We start from the raw sequence: 22,375 nt of genomic DNA on the forward strand, positions 1-22,375 counted from the left end.
CATTAGATTTTCATGGACTATGAATATTGATTTAAGGACTTTCCTAAGTAAACTTATTTTACTTTCTTCTAGTGTGTTCTTTTATACTGTAGATTGTTTCTACAATTGAACATCTTACAATTGAAATATGAATATTCATTTAAAATAACATTGCTGATTGACAAATAAATTCCTTAATCGTTGACAAGATGTTGGTCAATTAAAACAGGAGGTAGAGGCCTATGAAGAGTTAAGTAGACAACTGTTTCTGGAATCAGTAGATTTACATAATATGCAGGTAATTTTTTGTTGTTCAGTTTACTTGGAATTTTTTATGTTGATTTCTATAAATGTTCACTACTAAGAAGTCAAATACAAGAATTCTTGTTAAAGAAAATATATATATAAATGTTCTAAAGCCAGCTTTAACATTACTTCACCTGAAAACCATAAGTTTTTACAAAAATTGATGATGATTATCGATGGCTGCTTAATGTCCAGTGGCAAAATGATATGCATATTCAGGACGAGAACGTTAATCTAAAAGGGATATTTACCCTGCTTTGTACTAGACCGACACGCTAAGGCAGATATTTAACGTGCTAGCTCACAAGGTAACAGTCAGCAGGAAGACATGTCACCTTACCCAGAAACATTTTTCTGACTCCAGGCCAACCAGTCTTTGCTCTTACTATTTAATGCCACGTGCTTGGCGGAGAAGCAGCAAATACCAATTTTAAAGTCTTAGTTTGACCCGGCTGAGGTTCGAACCTTCGACCTCCAACACTTGAGGCGAACACACTACCACGAGACCACCGAGGCGGTTTCGAAAATAGAGGATGTCTTAAAATGATGATATCATGTCCATGCAATTTTATCTTCCCAAGACTGGTAAAAAAACATGAAACCTGGCATATCCTGGTCTTAATGGGATAAAAAAAAAAAAAATTTGATAATAAAATAAACATATTTGTCTGAAGATAGTAGCAGTATGCCATATTTAGCAGAATATTTGTTATTGCATAAAATGCCAAGTGATAGAACATGTATCTGATAACTGAAGATGTCTGGTCCTAGACCAATTTGAAGGCATTATTATTTTTCAGTCATAGAAAAAAAAGCCAAAGAGAGAGAAATAAGAAGAACAGTTGTCATTTACAATCCTTGGTTTTAATGTACATAATGACTGTAATAGTAGTATATATATCATTTGGATACAGTTGAAAAGATATGCTGTTAATTTTAAATTGAAATAAAAATTGTTGTTGACATTTTCAGTATTATGATTTGTTTTTCTGTTATAGATTAAGGATAGCTTTTTCTGTTATAGATTAAGGATAGCTTTTTCTGTTTTAGATTAAGGATAGCTTTTTCTGTTTTAGATTAAGGCTAGCTTTTTCTGTTTTAGATTAAGGCTAGCTTTTTCTGGTTTAGATTAAGGATAGCTTTTTCTGTTTTAGATTAATGATAGCTTTTTCTGTTATAGATTAAGGATAGCTTTTTCTGTTTTAGATTAAGGATAGCTTTTTCTGTTTTAGATTAATGATATTTTTCTGTTTTAGATTAAGGATAGCTTTTTCTGTTATAGATTAAGGATAGCTTTTTCTGTCCCATTTAAATGTTTGTCCGTTTACTAGTCGTAGGAAAGTGTCACAGCAAAAAAATAAAAAGATAGCCTTACAAGACGTCATAATTATTTGAACTATCTGTTTACAGGAAAGAATAGCCTATGCAGCAACATTTAAAGGAAAATATTTTAACTTTTTGGGATACTTCTTTTCTGGATACTGTGTCTGGAAAATATTTATTGTAAGTATTATTCTTTCATTATGTTATTTGGAGAATTAGGGTGCATGGACTTGAGTGTGTATTTAATGGTAATATCTTTGGTTAGCTTGCTTGCTAATTCATGAAATCATTATTAGCCAAGGTCCTACCTTCCTTTGGGTAGAGTCAGTAGTTAAGCAGGGAACCAATCAAAAGTAGGGACAGTATATAAACATAGTGAAACCAGTTTTATAAGTCAGTTAAAAGAAATATGTTTTTAATCTAAATTTAAAATCTAGTTTCAATTATTAGCTAATTCACAAGCATGTTGTAGGTGTGTCTGATTTTTCAATTACATTTCAATCAACTACCTCTGTTCATTTATAACTAGATTACTAACATGTGTAATTCTATACTGTAAGCAGTAGTTTACAATGATTTAATCAATTTAAAAAAAAATCATATCCTTATTTCATATGTCTCTGTGATCAGTTTCATATAAAATCTTATGACTAAAGTTGATTGTAAGTTATGAACAATTAAGTATACTTACGATCAACATTTTGTGAAACTGATCACTGTCAGGTTTATATACATTGTAAATAAGGATATCAATATCTTTGATTTTGATTTGTATTTTGGGGGGGAGTGCTACAGAAGAAGTAAGAAATAAACTAAGTTGGGTAAAATCTTTGAGATCTGTTCACCGTGCTCATGAATCAATAGTATTATATTGTTTTGATTGATATGAACAATAGCAGGACAATAGATAATGCATGAAAATAAGTGTATCTTAGTGGAAAGAATCAATTAAAATTCAGATTTTCATTTTATTATCTTCAGCTGTGAAGAAAAAAATGCACAATCTGGGAATGTGTTTTTTGTAATCAAAATGCATGTTACTTTAATAATTGAAATGAAATTGACAAATCAAACACACCTACAAATTGCTTGTAAATTAGCTTATAATTGACACTAGATTTTAGATATTCATTGAAAACATATTTTCTAAACTGACTAGAAAAAAAATAGTTTCACAATACCCCTACTTTTGATTGGTTCTCTGCTTAACTGTTGACTCCACCCAAAGGAAGGTAGGACCTTGGCCAATAATGATTTAATGGTTCATCTAGCAAGCAAGCTAACCAAAGATACTACCTTGACATACAAACTCAGGTCCATGTGCTATAGGTTTTAATGACATATTATATAGATACATATCAAATTATATCACAAATGCCAATGGTAGCATTGAGTACATTTATTGGTCAATTACCTTTATTTACAAATGTAGCAAATTACAATTGCACTAAACTCAGTGGACATTTCAAAATTTGAAAGTACCACTCCACTGGCAAAAACATGTAAAATAAAAGATCTCATGACAGAACAATAGAATGATCACATCTCGTCATGGCTTTATACCAACACAATGAAAATGGTAGATTAGATTGGGTTTTACACCAAAATACTAAAATGATTGTAGGAATTCATCTAGGGGCATTGAAAGATATAAGTTACACAGTTAATCATACAATTGATTTTTTTTTAAATTCTGTAAAATCATACATTGTATAAATATGTCGACATACTGGAATAGGTACAAGTACTTGACATACAAAACTATTAACACAGAGATATGTCTATGTCTATGTCCTATTTGTTATCTTGATAATGCAAATGTTGAAATTAAAATAGCAATACTTTAACATGTAAGTTATGCAAATATTCAAAGTCAATGAACCATGACTGAAGGTACAGGGCTAAACAATCTCCATGGAAATGAGATGTGCCAATGCTAATACAACTGCAAACCAAATACCATTGACTTTTCATATGTTGTTCCCTTTAAACAAACCTAAACACAAACATTAACTTGTAAACTATGTAAAAGTTTCAAAGTCAATGAACCATAATTAGGGGGTGGGGTTATACATGTATAATCTCCATGGAAATGAAACTTGCAAATGCCAATACATTTGCATACTGAATATCTTTGACTTAACATTAGTGGTTCATCTTGAACTGAACTTATCACAAACTAATACATGTAAACTAAGCAAAAGTTTCAAAGTCAATAGACCATGACTGAGGGGGTAGGGACCAAATATTCTCCATGGAAATGAGATGTGCTAATGCTTATACAACTGCATACCAATTATCACTGACCTACCACTAACGGTTCCCCTTAAACTGACCTAATCACAAACTAATACATGAAAACTAAGCAAAAGTTTCAGAGTCAATAGACCATGTATGAGAGGGCGGGGCCAAATAATCTCCATGGAAATGAGATATGCCAATGCTTATACAACTGCATACCAAATATCATTGACCTACCACTAGTGGTTCCCCATAAACTGACCTAATCACAAAATAATACATGTAAACTTAGCAAAGTTTCAAAGTCAATAGACCTTGACTGAGGGGGCGGGGCCAAATAATGTCCATGGTAATGAGATGTGCCAATGCTAATACAACTGCATACCAGATATCATTGACCTACCACTAGTGGTTCACCATGAACTAGATCTAATCACAAACTAATACATTGCTGACGCTGCCACTGTTGTCGTCGCCAACGCCGGAAACAGCATACCTATGTCTCGCTTTTTGACTCTGTCAAGGCGAGACAAAAAGGAATGGAATTTAATGGACTTTGTAACTTTAAAATAATCATTAATACTTACTCATCTATATTGTCAGCGCTTGAAATGAAGGTAAAGTTTTACCAAAATATATGGACCTTGTAACCTTAGGATAATTCTTATTGATACTCACTTGTCTCTTTTGTCAGTGGCTGTACCACAATAGAAAATGAAGATCAAGATTTATAAAAATTTATTCTGTATATATTTCCATTTCAGTCAACAGTTAACATTGTTTTTGACAGAGTAGGAAAAGTGGATCCTATTACTAGAGGAATAGACATAGTCGTCAATTATTTTGGATTTCATTTCGATGTAAGTAATAAATAGAAATGAAATTTTCAATTAATTATACAAAGTTTAGGTCACATTTCACAAAATGGAAATTTGTAGCAGTCATCAAGTCACATATAAGGTTTATTTTAGATGTTTGAACTTGGAACTATAACAATTCAACTGCTAAGACAAATATTTTTTTTATTTATTTTCAGATAAAATTTTGGTCCCAACAGATATCTTTCATTCTAATTGGTATTATCATTATTACATCTATCAGAGGATTACTGCTGACTCTAACTAGGGTAAGTTTATATTGTCATTTGAAAGATTCATTTAGTAGAACTTAAGATGCAGTTAAACAACAGTTTCATTTGTATCTGTGCACATATATCTTATTTTATTATCAGATTGAGTTGTACATTCTTCAGTAATAACTTTAAATAATTATTTCATGTTGAGATTATTTTTTTGGATTTCTGTTGCAATGTAAAAATTTAGCTTTTTTACTTCTTGGGAAATTGCAATGAATAGGTTTGAATGGAGGGAAATTTATATTTATTTATAAGATTTTTGTAGTGGTTTTTATCTTGGACAGGAGCATAGGGGGATAGTTACATTTGGTAAAAGCTTTCTGAATTTTAGGTTCTCCATGCTCTTCAACTTCGTACTTTATTTGGCCTTTTTAACTTTTTTGATTTGATCATCACTGATGAGTCTTTTGTAGATGAAACATGTGTCTGGAATTCAAAATTATAAGCCTGCTATCTTTTTACATGTTTGTGTCAAAACAAACCATGTCCATTCTTCTCATGTCTTGTGTTTGTCTACCTGCACTTTGTGTTTCCTTATCCTCCTTTACTATTAACTGTGTTTCAATAAATTTTTCTGTACCTTGTGGCATCATTAACCTTTGTCTGCTTCTTTTTAACACTGCACAGGTTTTTAACTCATTCTTTTGCTTCCATATAATTCAAAAATATATTATTATTCAGTTTTTCTATGCCATAGCCAGTAGCAAATCATCAAATATTATTGTACTTGCTATAGCTGAAATCATGGTAAGTAAAAAGTATATATCTAATAATATTCATTATTTAGATTCAACAAATTAACTTTCATGGTACAGGGGGAAGGCTATGTTAAGAATGTAATTAAGGTTATTTTGAAAGAGTTTACAAAGATGTGTAAACTTGGATGACCCACAAACTTTGGGACTTTGAAGTTTGAGAATGAAAGGCAGAGTTTACTCTTATGTAAAAATAACCTTTATTACTTATAGTTCCAATAGAATACACTCAAATTTTCCTGAGACTACTGGCCCAATCAGACCAAACTTAGCTGCATCATCCTAAGTTGGTCTACCTAAAATATTTGTTGATTGACCTAGGTGATAGTCCATGGTGGGCCACTATTATTTAAAGTAGAACTTAAGGATGAAATCATCAATAATTTCAATTACGAATTTCTGAAAAATCTTAAAAGAGCTTTCGTCGAATTGAATAAAATTTGAAGATATGTTTTACTTATTTACTAATAACATGTTGGTTTCACTTTTGTCTCTGTACTTTTGACCTAATGATAACCCTTTGAGTTAAAATGACAACATTTTTACTGATGTCAGCAATTTTTAAAGCTACTGAGCTGATATTTGGTAAATAATTGTGTATTTGTAAAAAAGATCACAAATATTTTATGCAAATTTCCAAGGACTGATATTTGAAAAATATAAATCAGATAAATATAGAACAAGAACAGACCCATGAAGCATTGCCAGGTAAAAAGAAAAGGCAGTAATAATATGAAATAAGAGGTACACATGCCTGTGTAGGAACAAATTAAACAACTTTAGTTATGTATTTGTTTTTTGCAATAAAACAAGAAAACTAGACGCTCTAAAGAGCATGTGTCGCTCACCTTGGTCTATATGCATATTCAACAAAGGACACTCTCCAACATTGTAGACGAGAATAGAATTCATGACAAAAATCTCTGTTTTGTTGATCTTGTATTCTGATCATTTAGGCTGTTTAGTTTCTCTCTATCTTCTTTAGTTTTTGCTCAAAACACAAAAGAGGGCAAAATAAATCCTATAAGGAGTGACAGTCTACTAACTATATTGGCAAAATTTGACTTGTTAGTAGATCTTGCCCGATCATTTTTGTGATTTAATGTGTCTATTTATCTATTATAATTTTTATTATACAAGGCAAAACGCAAAATAATGGTAAAGATCGTCATTAAAGGGCAATAACTCCAATATGGAGTCTGCGGACAAATTCCTCTTCATTGTCTTAATTGTAGATCTTGTCTTGCTGATCATTTTTGCTTATTTAAGCTAAAAAGGTAAAGTGACAAAATTTGTGAACACTAATGATAAAACTTATAATAATTTCATTCATCAGTATAATCTAGTTTTTGATAATTATTAGGTTTTAGGTAATTATCATTAACTTCAAAATTTGAAATTTATGACAAAAGTGAAAGTATACATTTATTTACAGGGAATGTATTTTGTGTCATCAGTTTTGCTAATAAGAATGAATATGCCAATAGAGTACAGGTACGATTATGATTTTCTTATTTAAAAAAAACATAAATATTAACTATGATCTTGCTGTCAAAAATAAGAGTAATATGTCACATGTTGTATCTCTGTGTTTTAAGGCTTGAAGGTAAAAACTGTTCCAAAAAATAAGATTAAACTCTTACTACACATCAACAAATCATGTGAGGAAATCATAGATCTTCAGAATAAAAAATGAACAATACATTTATATGATAGCAATGTATATATATTTAGATATTTGTTAACTTTGACTTGAAATAATAATTGCTTATTAAAAATGAATTTACAAAATTTCTCAATGGAACTTAAAATGATAAGCAATAATAATTAATGTATGAAGAAATATTTTTTTTCTTAAATTTAACCTTAGCTTTGAACTCTTTTCAGTCTGAAATTTGTAACTGCCAAAACCATATTTTGAAAGTATCCTGCAATACCCTTGTCCCTCCTACTGTACTTGAGGATTCATCAGATTTATCACCTTTTCCAGCCTTTTACCTGTCAAGTTATCCTGTCAAGTTTATCCGGCAGTGATCAGCGACTCTTTTCACAAAAAAACTTACGATTAAAATTGATCGTAAGTTATACTGAAATGTGTATGACTTACAAGTATTTTTACTCTGAAGATTTTTTGTGAAAAGAGCCACTGGAACATAAAGAGGCTGTACTTTTTTATTACCAATTTACTAGCCAATTCAAAAGTACACTAAGACTTGCTGTTTTACTTATTGTAAAACATAATTCCACCACTTTATAACATTTAAAGCACTGTAAAGCATCATTGTATTTATAATTTTATTAATGGCTGGCCATGTAGTGTTTATACATGTTTAAAATTTTTAATTAACCCTTAAAGATTGAAAATAAAAAAATAATTGTTATTTAAATTTTATTACAGAACAATTATAACAGAGGTATTAGGAGATCTACAGTTCAATTTTTATCACCGATGGTTTGATGTCATATTTCTGGTCAGTGCATTGTCCAGTATAGGATTTCTATATATAGCACATAAACAATCTCCAGAGAAGAACATGATATAATGAGAACCAACAGACAATATTTATTTTTATTTGAGATTTATTATGTACTTTTGTTTTAAATTGTTGATGAATATATAAAAACAAGTAACAATATTTGTTCAAACATTTTGATCTTACTTCTTAACACATTGCAAAAGATAGTAATTGAGGGTAGTCAGTATGTTCTTTATGGTTCAATGTTATGAAACCAGATTTAATAGTGCATTTTTTATTCAAAGAGTAAATGTACATTACATATTAGTATTTTAGAACTGAGTTCTGGGAGACCACTTGTTATGTAATGTATGGTAGGGATGAGCTGCTGTTATAGGTCACTTTTTTTAGTTCATGATATATGATAAGGTTGAGAAATTAAGGTGAAATCTATGAAAAAGTTGCTCATTGAATCATGATTACTGAATCTGATCGTATGTCGATTTTTGGAGTAAAGATTGCATTCATGCAACCCTTATGTGGCTGGCTTGATAGTTATCAATTTTCCAAACTTTATCACTGCTTTTGAGATACACAAAATATAGTGCATTGATCATAACATTCTATACATCCTATCCATGAACATTTCCTGAAATTTATCAATGAAATATATGCTCAGATATTCAAGTTACAAAATGATGGTATACTTGTCAATAAAATTACATAACTTGTACAAGGTGCAGGAATCTAATATCTGTTCTAAAAATACCAATGAAGTAATCTTTAAAATTGGAGTTATCTTCCTTTGTCCATAATTGTAGTTGAATCAATTGCTTTATACAATGCCAAAAAAAAATGTTTAATTTTACTTCCCACTGAAAAAGTAAAGCAATCTTTATCATTCAGTGCTTACAAGCACTTTGATTTCACAGATGAGTTTAAAACTACATTCTTAATTGCATCAGATATTTGTCAAATCTATTTATCTAACCATGAAATAATGTAAGCATGATAGCTTTAGGTATATATTTAGTCAAAAAATATATGATAGGGTATGTAATTTTGTTATTCAAAATTGAAAAGGGTTTGGTACCCAATGTTTCAGCTGCTCACCCCTACCACAAAAAGGTCAAAGTACTCCACCCCTCTTCTGACGAATTGAGGCTTATGAAATTGTATGGTGTTGTTTCATGATAATGATCTAGTGCTTCTTTAAAGGAAATATTAGGCTTATGTACAAAATGGAGATTATTTCCATAATGTTCTCTTCTTACCTATGGTTTGTTGGAGAAGATAACATCTCATTACTATTTAAGAAATAAATCATGGTGCTATATTGGAGATTGTTACAAGACCGTGTAGAACACCACATGCAGGGTGTTGGCTATGTTTGACAAGGGGTGGCTGTTTTAAAGCCATCAAGGAAAGTAAAAGTATAAAAATTTCTTTTTTGAGAATTGTAGCACCAATTAATGTATTGCACAGAAGGAACTGAACCATAATATATTTACAGCAAGCAGAAGCAGATGTTTCCAGTGCTCCGTTTTCTCTGTTTTTTGTTGAAACCTCACAGTTTAATATTGTAAGCAAGCTCAAAGTATTTTATTTGACAATGTTGAAATGAACTCATACTATCCTACATTCTAATATCGATACTCCAACATGTCCAAAGGAGATTTCATATAGCTATGTCATAAACAGCACAGGATGACATGATCTTGTCCAATCAATGCCCAGAATAAACCTCTTCACATTTTCAATGCAGAAAAGTAAATGGAAATAAGTAAGAATAATTTATTGCAATAAAAGTAAAATAATTATCAAAAATGGCAGATTTTTACCATGTGAGTGATTCAGGCTCTTTGGGGCCACTTTTTTAAACTATATGAATCCATATGAATCCCCAAAAAAATACCGGACACATTGAATGGGCAACAACAGTATGATTATAAGCTTTACATATATCAATAAGTTTATTCAGTGAAAAAAGAAAGATAAAAAACAATCCCTGAATTTGTAACTACATTCTCCCCGATAGTGCTTAAACATTGCTTGGTTACATCCAAACTTATATCTGGTGTTGATTTATTTTATTGCAATTACTAGTCATGTCAATCAGAATTGAGTAATTTTAAAAACAATGTTCAAGTGAAACAGGTTTTCTTGAGGTCAACCTGAGTAACTTTAGGGTCAGCACCTGATATTTCCTGAAGTGTTGAAACCAAAATAGCTGAAGTGGAATCCAGGTAACCCTTAAGGTAAAATTAGTTGAACCATGCCATGTTTTGAAGACAGACATTTTCAATATTTTGTTTGATATATCAATAATTTGCTTGAAAGGGTTGTTACTGCTACTCAGATTGATCATTCAAGGCTATAATAGAACTGGAGCTGGACATATTTTTTGAACTCTCTCAGGGTTTGAACCCAAGTCATACTTTGAACAATTGTTCCACGACTCAGCTATGTTCAAGAACTTATGTCAGCCATGTCAGAATCATCTGGAACTACCATTAGAGACCATTACCCACTGTTGAAGTAAAATAAATTATTTGTTAGATTTAACTATGATGTACCATGTGTGCTAGTTTAAATATGAACAATATGTGTGGGTATACATTATTGAGAAAACGACCCAAATAGAAATAAGACATCTACTATATATATATAATTATAGAGCAGTGTTCTTTTTCAACAATATAGACAAGTATCTAAACAATATCATAAAACTCTTAAATTACCGGCAGTCTAGAAGTGTTTCGAATAGCTTGATTCTAATTTTGGCACACTCAAAGATTTGACAAATATCCTGTAACATATTTCTCTTTAGGAACAAATCGGATTTCTTCTAATGAGATCTTATGAGTAATAACAAAAAAAGGTTTGTACATCTTATCATTTTTTATAAACCGATTTTACAACAAATGATATTTTACCACTAAAAATTCACCTAGAGGTTTTACTGGTATTACTGTAATATTACCTAAAGTTTAATATCGACAAAAACTTCATAATCTCAGCACAATTATGAAATCACCAATTAGCTATTCTTTTCTTTTTACCCTATATGCTTTATTATATTACGTTTGTTGTAAAGCACAGCTCCACAAACTTCAGCTAATCTTTATGCATTTGATACCAAAATGATTTTCTTTAAGGTTGGGGCATCAAATTACAAATCTGTATAACTTTTTAACGCTTGACCTTTGTTGGGAGAATGTCGCGCTCTTTGCACATTCAAAAGTAGTTTGGCAATAACTTATTTTCTGCGTTGGATTTGCTTAATAGATTTAATCATATTGGCAATAACTCTTAGGAGCACTTATTTCGATAAGGCAAAATATCTGCTCCTTTCCAGTGTAAGTCCATTGATTTGCAGAGCATGGAATATTTGTCATCAAACTTTAAAAAATGAAATCAATTAATCAATCGTATTGAAAACATTTTCACGAAGGATATTTTAACGGAATCCTTTATTCGTCAAACGGCCGAAAAAAAATTCCAGGTTCCTTTTTAATTCTTTGACGAAGTATTGTCGCTGACCTATCAGAAATTGTGTCAGTACTTCTGACAACAAATTTTAACACGAGCTCAACATTGTTTTTTTGTGTGTTGTTCTAACGTTTTCACAGGCACCTGCAGTCATAGATATTACATTATACGGAAATAAAAATATAAGTTTTTGGTTGCTTCGGCAAATCAAAATTACTGTACTGAATTGTATGAAGCTTCTGTCATCTTGGTACAGTGGTTCTATTATCTGGAAGGTATTATAGCAACCTTAATGTTAAAAGTTAAACGTGAAAATAATGACCTAGGACTTATCAAAAGATGTTAATGGTTCGTGTGCTGAACAAGGTCAGTTTAGTAAGTCTTGATACCTGATTTACAATACATTTATTATTAGACACTTGCTTGTGTACTTAACCGGTGTAACATGTGCAAGTAAGTTATAAATGATCGCCTAATTTTTGTTGCATAACTGACTGACTTTTTAAAGAACAAATAGTTCATTGCCCCATTGATTTACATCTATTACAGGTAAAGATTCAGATGATATATGATAACAGAAGGTGATGAAGGTAAGACTACATGTTTCTACTTTACATATCCAAGTATCAGCTAGGGCACGATCATTTGTTTTTCGCGGGGGGTGGGGGGGGGGGGGGGGGGGGGGTATATGAAATATTCATTTTCATCTGGAATCTGTAGCTAATGTGGGCTTGTGTACACATCTTATTCCTGCATTTTCATGGGAAATTTATTTTTAGTTATAAGGTCAAATTCATTAAGTAAATGGTGTAAGAGGAACATGAGGAAGTAAATTAAAGTAAATGTCATAGATAAAAGTTTACTGTGCTTGTAAAACATAATACTTTTAAAATGTACTTTTCGTTGTTAAAATGTTTAAAATTGAGAGAACACATAAAACGGCCGGCACCGCAAAAAATCAATCTCTCCCCCAAAAGATGAATTAAAGGTAAACACATATTAGTAAATATATTTGACACGTGGTATTTGTTCCTCAGCAGCTTACTATATGCTCCGTGCAAACATGTCTTTGCACATGAAACTCCCTTTAGTACTCTGTTGTTCTCAATTAATGATATGGTTTCGTGAAATATGTTGTGCAAGGTCATCCTCAGAGGCCGTCTTAAGTTTGATGTCGGGAACTTGTTCTTTGTGTTTTTTATTATGTCTAGATGAACTAGTTTGTGGATAACATTTCTTCGTCTTGAAAAGAACAGCTTATCTATATTCATTTTTTTTTCGGATCATTTTAAATTATTTACCTTTTGTTTCAGATTGAACTTAATCAATGAAAATCAATTTTATTTAACGTTCTTATTGCGGATCCCCTAAGATGATCTGCTGGGGTCGAACAAGAACATTTATTTAATTTTTCAATTTTCAGGATAGGGTCATGGAAGTTTTTTTAACTTTAATTTTTAGCCGAAAGAGTGGCAAACAATTAATTTACTTCCATGCATACAGATGTTTGATTACTTTTACAAGTTTCCTTTGTTATCGACCGACAAACACATTTATTTACTTTTGATATTTACTTGTAGAAGTTATTGATTGTCAGAAGTATTGACTTGACATTTGATCTGAGATTTTATAACGTTTACATATCCACGCTCTGTAATACTTATTTCAAAAGTTGAGAAAGAAGGGTGTCAAACAGAGGTTAATTACTTTACACGTGTTACAGGGGATAATACTGATTCACTTTTTCGTCTGTTGCACACACGAATGAGAAGAGATAGTTACGTGAAAGAAGGTGAGCTATTTAGTAAAGTACTTCTGAAAACAAAACTTCATTTGCACATTTGTTTCTTACGGTAAATAAAATATATCACAGAGGAAGTATACATTTAAGTTACAAACTGTAAGGCCGTTTGACTACCGACAACAAGTGAAATGTCACTGTAAAGATTATTGGTTGACCTCGTAAATAGGATTATCATGATTTGGTCATTCGTTAACGGAAGCGATTAGGAAACCTGTGTGTTATATAAAAATAATGTGGAAGAATAAAAACATAACTGAATCAGTTGTGATATATGATACTTAAGTACGTATAGATCTCGAGGTAGTCAGTTAACATATTTACAGGCAAACTAATTGAAAGGAAACGTCATTTGGCATGTGCTGTTTTTTAAGCTACTCTAATATAGTAGATGTCCACTTTTTAGTGAGGAAACAGAGGACGTAATCATGGAAAATAGTCTCGCTATCGATATTTTATTTTCATGTTTACGTTTTTTGTTAGTTGGAAATAATGTTCAATTACATGATATATTAGAACATTATACTTATATAATTAGCATTTACTTATCGTCTATCCAATTTAATTCAAGGTACCCTGAAGTAAGAATGCAGCAAGGCCAGAAGACAGTTTTATAACACTTGGAACATTCCATAACGTGACCTTGTGAAGTCATACAAAGGTAAGAGTACAATGTTATCCTGTGAATGATGTTTCTTTGCTTGAAATTGTAAGCAAATTCTACACAGCAATTCATATGCACCAGAGATTGTGTTAAGAGTTTTGTCACAACAAAAGGGAGGGGTTAAAAGACCCTAAACATTTAATTCACTTACATTAAATATATCATGTTACCAACCGAAATAATGTTTGATATTAAATTTTGTGGGTTTGTTTTTATACGACCGCAAAAATTAAAAATTTTTTGGTCGTATATTGGTATGACGTCGTCGTCGTCGTCTGGCGTCGTCCGGCGTCGTCCGAAGACACATTGGTTTTCGCACTCTAACTTTAGTTTAAGTGAATGGATCTCCATGAAATTTTACCATAAGGTTAAATACCACGAAAGGAAGGTTGGGATTGATTTTGGGGGTAATGGTAACAACAGTTAAGGAATTAGGGGCCAAAAAGGGGTCAAAAATAAGCATTTTTGTAACTTCCAGACAATAACTTGTGTGTAAGTGTATGGATCTCTCTGACATTGTACCACAAGGTTCCATATCACAAAGGGAAGGCTGTAATTGATTTTGGGGGTAATTGCCTCAAAATTTTAGGAATTAGGGGCCAAAAAAGGGGCAAAAAACAAGCATTTTTCTAGTTTAATGACAATAACTTGTGTGTAAGTGTTTGGATATTTCTGAAAATGTACTACAAGGTTCCATATCACAAAGGGAAAGCTGGAATTGAGTTTGGGGGTAATTGCCCGAAACGTTTAGGAATTGGGGGCCAAAAAGGGGCCAAAAATAAGCATTTTTCTAGTTTCCAGACAATAACTTGTGTTCAAGTGTATGGATCTTTCTGAAATTGTACTGCAAGGTACCATACCACAAAGGGAAGGCTGGGATTGAGTTTGGGGGGTGATGAATCATAAGGGGGTTCAAAAAATTTGGGGGGGGGATTTTTTTTTTTTCTTTTTTTCCTTTTTTTTTTCTTTTAAAATTTTCCATTTTGAGTTGGTTATTTCTGATTAATATTTAAAAGCAAATAATAAGTATATGGTAGGAGATACACACCAAACAGGATGTGTAAATTATTATATAATAAGTATTGTGCAATAGCAAGAAATTTTCAATTGCACAGTATTGCACAATAGCAAGAAATCTTCAATTGCACAGTATTGCGCAATAGCAAGAAATCTTCAATTGCACAGTATTGCGCAATAGCAAGAAATATCCAATAGCACAATATTGCGCAATAGCAAGAAATTGTCAATTGTACAGCATTGCGCAATAGCAAGAAATATTCAATTGCACAGTATTGTGCAAAAGAAGATACTTCGTATAAATTGCTTATTTCTTGATCAATTTCAATGGGGTTTTATTCTTGAATTCTTGGGGTTCTTTAATATGCTGAATCTAACAGTGTATTAAGTTTTTGGATTTTGGGCCCCGTTTTTAAATTGGTCCACATTGAGGTCCAAAGGGTCCAAAATTTAACTTTGTTTGATTTCATCAAAAATTGAATTATTGGGGTTCTTTGATATGCCGAATCTAACCGTGTATTTAGATTCTTAATTTTTGGTTCCGTTTTCAAATTGGTCTACATTAAGGTCCAAAGGGTCCAAAATTAAACTTAGTTTGATTTTAACAAAAATTGAATTTTTAGGGTTCTTTGATATGCTGAATCTAAACATGTATTTAGATTTTTTATTATGGGCCCAGTTTTTAAGTTGGTCCAAATCGGGGTACAAAATTAAACTTTGTTTGATTTCAACAAAAATTGAATATATGGGGTTCTTTGATATGCTGAATCTAACCATGTATTTAGATTTTTAATTTTTGGGCCCCGTTATCGACTTTGTCCACATTGAGGTCAAAAGGGTCCAAAATTAAACTTAGTTTGATTTTAACAAAAATTGAATTTTTAGGGTTCTTTGATATGCTGAATCTAAACATGTATTTAGATTTTTGATTATGGGCCCAGTTTTCAAGTTGGTCCAAATCGGGGTCCAAAATTAAACTTTGTTTGATTTCAACAAAAATTGAATATATGGGGTTCTTTGATATGCTGAATCTAACCATGTATTTAGATTTTTGATTTTTGGGCCCCGTTATCGATTTTGTCCACATTGAGGTCAAAAGGGTCCAAAATTAAACTTTGTTTGATTTCATCAAAAATTGAATTCTTGGGGTTCTTTGATATGCTGAATCTAACCATGTATTTAGATTTTTGATTTTTGGGCCCCGTTATCAACTTTGTCCACATTGAGGTCAAAAGGGTCCAAAATTAAACTTTGTTTGATTTCATCAAAAATTGAATTCTTGGGGTTCTTTGATATGCTGAATCTAACCATGTATTTAGATTTTGGATATTGGACCATAATAGGTGAATGTCCAATTTAAAATTTTTAAGTTCTTAGACCACATTCATTCTGTGTCAGAAACCTATGCTGTGTCAAATATTTAATCACAATCCAAATTCAGAGCTGTATCAAGCTTGAATGTTGTGTCCATACTTGCCCCAACTGTTCAGGGTTCGACCTCTGCGGTCGTATCAAGCTGCGCCCTGCGGAGCATTTTATTTTATATTAATATCTTCAGTAACTGTTGTTGGCAAAATAACGGAATGGCTGAGCGCATTAGTGCAAATGAGTATGCTAGCCGATTAGTTCGTTACATATCGTTACATAACTGAATACAAACGCAAAATTACATAGTAAGTAGTATAAAGGTTATTTTTCAGGTCTTATTCGATTTTGTTTATATTTACAGAGTCCAGTTTCTTGCACTTATCTCGTGAAATTTTATTACAAACTTCCGAATAATTTAAGCTATTTAAGGACTGACTGTATATATTATAAAACTATATTTTTTCTGTCTATGAAGAAATATTTAAAAGTGTGCACCACTTTTTTTAGGTTATTTCGAATAGACAGAAAAAATTACAGTCATTCCTTATAATTAAATTCTAAATTCCATTTTAAGGAGTAAATCAGGAAAAACCGTTGATGACGTCACGGTCACATGACAAAATTATGTCTATGAGCTGATAGACAAAACACTTTCAGACAATCCGAAGACGTGTTACATCCATAATTAAATTATATTCATTTCAATTCTGTAATATTGCTTTGTATACATAGATATTGGACTTTCATGGTGGAAATAACGGCGTAGGCTAGCATGTTCATAGTGTTGCTTGTCTTTCGACTTTTGATTTTTATATCAGCTGGCTCAAAGGGCCAAGTGAGTTTTTCTCCTCACCAGGCGTCCGTCGTCGACGTTAACTTTTACAAAAATCTTCTCCTCTGAAACTACTGTGCCAAATTTAACCAAACTTTACCAAAATCATCATTGGGGTATTAGTTTAAAAATGTGTCCGATGACCCGCCTTCCAACCAACATGGCCGACTTGGCTAAAAATAGAACATAGTGGTAAAACAGAAGTTTTGTCTATTATCTCGAAACCCGCTATAAGTAGAGAAAATCTGACAGAGAAAGAATGTTCAGAATGAAGAGATCTAACTAAATGTTTGTCTTAACTAAATGTAATTTCTAAAAATATCAATGTCATTATTCAAGTAATTTTTAAAATTGAAGTTATCTTCCTTTGTCCATGATTGTAGTTGAATCAACTACAATCAATGCTTTATACAATGCAATGTTTAATTTTGCCTTCCACTGATAAAACACAGATCAAGTTGAATTTGGGTAGTGTCACTTTAACCATTATTGAGTTATGCCCCGTTATAAATCGAAAGATTGCAAACTTTTTAGCTTCCATTCTGTAACTTAAGTTTGCCGCAACCAAACATTATGAAACCTATACACAATATTCATTACCTCAAAACTAAGATAATGTACATTTTTTTTGGAATTGTTGTCCTTTAATGAAGATTTTTATGCCCCCGCCGTAGCGGAGGGGGCATTAAACCCTTGTCCGTCTGTACGTCTGTCCGTTCGTCAGTACGTACGTCCCAAAGTTGGTTTCCGTTCTCTAACTTTAGTTTGCCTCAACCAAATGTTATGAAACTTATACACAATGCTTACAGATTGAGTACGAAATTTGGTGGCGTCACTTTTACCATTATTGAGTTATGTCCCTTTATAAACATAAAAATTGCTGAATTTTTCGTTTCCGTTCACTTTAGTTTGTCTCTACCAAATGTTATAAAACTTATACACATCCGTTCTAGAGTTATGCGTGTTTACAAATAGAAAAATTGCTGAATTTTTAGTTTCTGTTCTCTACTTAAGTTAGCCTCAACCAAATGTTATGAGACTTACACACTATGCTTATTACCACAAAACTCAGATCAAGTTCAAATTTGGGTAGCGTCACTTTTATCGTTCTTCAGTTATGTCCCTTTATAACTATATGATATTCAAGTGGGGGCATCATCTGTGTCCACATGTGGACACAATCCACATTTATAATCAATATTTTGCGTGTTTGCCTAATATCTGAAAAACTAAAATAGATAGATAGAAACTTAAATTAGCAAAAATGTTCAGCTGGACAAGGCCTAAAAATAAGTGTACAATTTTTGAAATTGTCTGACGACCCCTTATTTGAGTTATTGCCCTTTAATGACGATTTTCACCATTTTTTGCGTTTTTTGCATAATATCTGAAAAACTATAATAGATAGATATAAACTTAAATTGGCAAAAATGATCAGCAGGACAGGATCTAAGAATAAGTCAACATGGTTGAAATTTGTCTAACGACACCCTATTGAAGTTGTTACCCTTTAATGAAGATGTTTACCAATTTTTTGCATTTTTGCCTAATATCTTAAAAACTATTTAAATAGATAGATAGAAACTTTAAACAGCAAACATGATCAGCAAAGACCAGATCGACAATAAGTTGACAAGTTTCCATTCTCAATTTTATATAGTCATAATTGTCAGATGACTCCTTATTGGAGTTACTGCTCTTTAGTGACGACTTTTATCAATTTTTTGCGTTTTTGCCTAATACCTCAAACACTATAATAGATAGAGAGAAGCTTTTATTTTCAAAAATGAGCAACAAGACAAGATCTACAAATACAACAACATTTTTAAAGTCGTCTGACGAATCCCTTAATGAATTATTGCCGTTTAATAACGATTTTTACCATTTGTTTTACTTTTTGCCTAATATCTGAAAAACTTTAATATATAGATAGAAATTTAAATAAGCAAAAATGATCAGCAAGACAAGATCTACGAATAAGACTAATGGTCGAAATCGTTAGTTCACTCCTTATCGGAGTTATTTCTCTTAATGACGATTTTTACCAGTATCTTGCGTTTTTGTTTATTATATTGAAGACTTTAAAAGATAGACACTTTAAATGACAAAAATGATCAGCAAGACACGATCTACAAATAAGTCAAATTTTGCCGAAATCTAAGAAAGATTCTTTATAGGAGTGATTGCCCTTAAATGACATTTTTTAAACCCTTTTTTGTGTTTTGAGCAAAAACTTAAGAAGATTGAGATAAACTGTAAGCAGAAAAAAAGGATCAGTAATACAAGATCAACAAAAAAAGAAAAAGATTTTTGTCATGAATTCTATTCTATAGTCAACAATGTTGGAGAGTGTCCATTATTAAAGATGCACATAGACCTAGGTGCGCAACACAGACTCTGCCTCTTCATATCCTCTGGTTTTTATTACTCTCTTGGCATCTTCTTGAATTTTATTCCATAATCAAGACCGTCCAGTCACAGGAACAGGCACACACTGTGTATACGTTGAATTGTCGTTCATCACAAATTAAGATGGGAGTATAAATAAACCGCATGTAGTTTGAAATCCGCCCTAAAGTGATACTAGAATTCTTCATTGCGGTAATTAGACATGTATCAAATTTAAAAAGACGATGTTACACTTGAATGTATATATACGTAATTATTAACGACCGTCACTTTTTAAATATCATTATTTTCAGATCGAATAAAATGGAAAGTAAATGTGATGAGCATCATCTGTACAGAAGGGAATTTTATGTATTATGGTGTGCTGGAATAAAAGAAGAGCCCCCAGTGGAAAGTGTTATAGTATGTTCGACAACAGTTGATGAGGGAAGTACCACGATTATAAGAATATTCCACTCTCTGGAAGGAGATGCCCTCAGGGCAGATGAAAAATTTCTGGAGTGGATTACCAACGATCCTTATGTATCAGAGAGTTCCACACTTGAATTAGAAGTAATAGCTAACGAATCTCCTCCTTTCTCTTTTTCAAATGCCTTTTGTGATCTTATTGCATCATTCAAAGAGGCAGAAAAAACGGTAGAAGTTCAACTTAAGATTGTTCGTTTGACAAACATTGAAGAATGGGAGGAAGAGTACGAGGATAATAGAGATGGTCTGAGATACCTCCACAGTACGGGGATACTGTTATCACCTGTCAGTGGGAAAGACTGGGGTTACCTTAGACAGATATTACGTGAGAATAAGGGAAACCTTTATCAAGAAAACAATTATCTCAAAGTCAGAAAGAGGTTGTCAAAAATAATTAAAAACCCAAAAGACGTTTCTACATGGCCTGAAGTTAAATCTACTATTGAGACTGAAACGAGTACAATTGATTCAGAGACGATCGATGTTGAAACAATGACAGATATACCTGAAAAAGGTCCGGAGCAGGAGAGCAGTAGTGAATCTAGTTCTGATGATGAATAGCAGATTGGTATAACATAAAATCATATACATGAGAACGCGAGGATTATAATGCTTGATTTGCGACAGTTGAATGAGGTTATTTTGTTACTGTATGGTACAATGGTAGAAAGCCTCCAAAACTATGCTGACCATTTTGTTTTTGTTTCTTGTTAATGAAACAGTTGTATTCCCTATATATGAAAGTTAATAAAAGGAAAAGACGAACATTCCTAATAAAAAGGTAAAAGTTGATTTGTTATAGTACAAACTGGAGAATTAAACAGAAGAAAAAATCAAAATGCCTGAATAAATACTCCCTGATAACGTCAAGTGGCAAGTTGAATGCATATTCAGCTAGGACGAGAACATCTTAATGTGATTTGAATATGAACCCTGCTTTTGTACTAGGCCGACATGCGGAGTCAATCTACCCTGACACATTATTCTGACTGGGTCGACCAGTCTTTGCTCTTACTCCTTGTCTGATTCGAGCGTCACTGATGAGTCTTTTGTTGACGAAACGTGCGTCTGGCGTACTAAATTTTAATCCTGGTATCTATGATGAGTTTATTTACACCTTAATGTAGCAATTACCAATTTTTACTTTTACTCCTTAATGTGTGACACTTACCAAAGAGGAAATCCTGGATAATCATAGGTCTGTTCTATGTTCCTTTGGAATTTCAACCAAAGATGAAGAACTGGATCTTCCATCACTGTATTGGATACCTAAACTACATAAGTGTCCTTACAAACAACGGTATATTGCTGGGTCTTCCAAGTGCTCCACGAAATCTCTTTCTAGATTATTAACATCTATTTTATCAGCAATGAAAGCCGGGCTCCAAAGTTATTGTGAAACTGCCTATTCTAGAGGTGGCGTGAATCAGATGTGGATACTAAAAAATTCCAAAGATCTTTTAGAGTACATACAATCTAAGACTCTCTCATCTTGCAATAGTATTAAAACATTTGACTTTTCTACACTTTACACAAGTATTCCCCATTCCAAACTAAAAGACAAATTGAAAGAGTTGGTATTACTTTGTTTCATTAAAAAGAATGGCGAACGTAGATACAAGTATCTTGTCTTGGGGAGGGATAAATCCTACTTTGTAAAGAATCACTCTGATTCCAACAAAAAATTCTCTGAAACTGACATTATCAAGATGCTTGATTTCTTGATTGACAACATATTTGTTACGTTTGGAGGACGTGTTTTTCAACAGACTGTCGGAATTCCAATGGGAACCAATTGTGCCCCTCTTCTTGCCGACTTATTTCTTTATTATTATGAGGCTGACTTCATACAGGAACTTCTTAGGAAGAAAGATAAGAAGTTAGCAATATCCTTTAACTCTACGTTCCGCTATATAGATGATGTTCTCTCACTAAATAATACAAAATTTGGTGACTATGTTGAACGAATTTATCCCATCGAACTAGAGATAAAGGATACTACAGATACAGTTAAGTCTGCCTCATATCTTGACTTACATCTAGAAATTGACAATGAGGGTCGGTTGAAAACAAAACTTTACGACAAAAGAGATGATTTCAGCTTCCCAATTGTGAACTTTCCATTTCTA

The 22,375-nt window shown here is 32.2% G+C and overlaps 2 protein-coding genes across 5 annotated transcripts in view; both read left to right on the forward strand.

Annotated features, from left to right (window-relative positions):
- Nucleotides 1-8,388, forward strand: part of LOC127700536 (Golgi pH regulator-like) — a 28,980-nt gene extending 20,592 nt beyond the window's left edge. The window contains exons 9-15 of the mRNA XM_052204074.1: nt 189-277; nt 1,696-1,788; nt 4,614-4,709; nt 4,886-4,975; nt 5,666-5,731; nt 7,175-7,233; nt 8,138-8,388. Of these exons, the coding sequence (XP_052060034.1) occupies nt 189-277; nt 1,696-1,788; nt 4,614-4,709; nt 4,886-4,975; nt 5,666-5,731; nt 7,175-7,233; nt 8,138-8,282 (638 nt within the window). The 3' untranslated portion in view covers nt 8,283-8,388. The remainder of the gene's footprint in view (nt 1-188; nt 278-1,695; nt 1,789-4,613; nt 4,710-4,885; nt 4,976-5,665; nt 5,732-7,174; nt 7,234-8,137) is intronic.
- Nucleotides 8,389-12,134: 3,746 nt separating this feature from the next.
- LOC127700543 (uncharacterized) lies at nt 12,135-21,038 on the forward strand. 4 transcript variants are annotated; one of them, XR_007981627.1, is made up of 3 exons: nt 12,135-12,277; nt 13,268-13,479; nt 14,060-14,149. XR_007981627.1 is itself a non-coding variant. In XM_052204088.1 (3 exons), the coding sequence occupies exon 3, from the start codon at nt 20,082-20,084 to the stop codon at nt 20,805-20,807; it is 726 nt and encodes a 241-aa protein (XP_052060048.1). In that variant the 5' UTR covers nt 12,231-12,277; nt 14,060-14,149; nt 20,072-20,081; the 3' UTR covers nt 20,808-21,038. The 4 variants fall into 4 exon arrangements, 2 of the variants coding, with proteins under 2 accessions (XP_052060048.1, XP_052060049.1); XR_007981628.1 differs by having other exon boundaries at nt 12,219-12,277; nt 13,411-13,479; XM_052204088.1 differs by lacking the exon at nt 13,268-13,479 and adding an exon at nt 20,072-21,038 and having other exon boundaries at nt 12,231-12,277.
- Nucleotides 21,039-22,375: the final 1,337 nt, after the last annotated feature.

The sequence above is a fragment of the Mytilus californianus genome, unplaced genomic scaffold, assembly GCF_021869535.1.
Source record: "Mytilus californianus isolate M0D057914Y unplaced genomic scaffold, xbMytCali1.0.p SCAF_5, whole genome shotgun sequence".
Lineage (NCBI taxonomy): Eukaryota > Metazoa > Mollusca > Bivalvia > Mytilida > Mytilidae > Mytilus > Mytilus californianus.

What these genes read in the sequence shown, in the direction of transcription:
- LOC127700543 (XM_052204088.1), top strand. Translation starts at nt 20,082, where the DNA reads ATGGAAAGTAAATGTGATGAGCATCATCTGTACAGAAGGGAATTTTAT.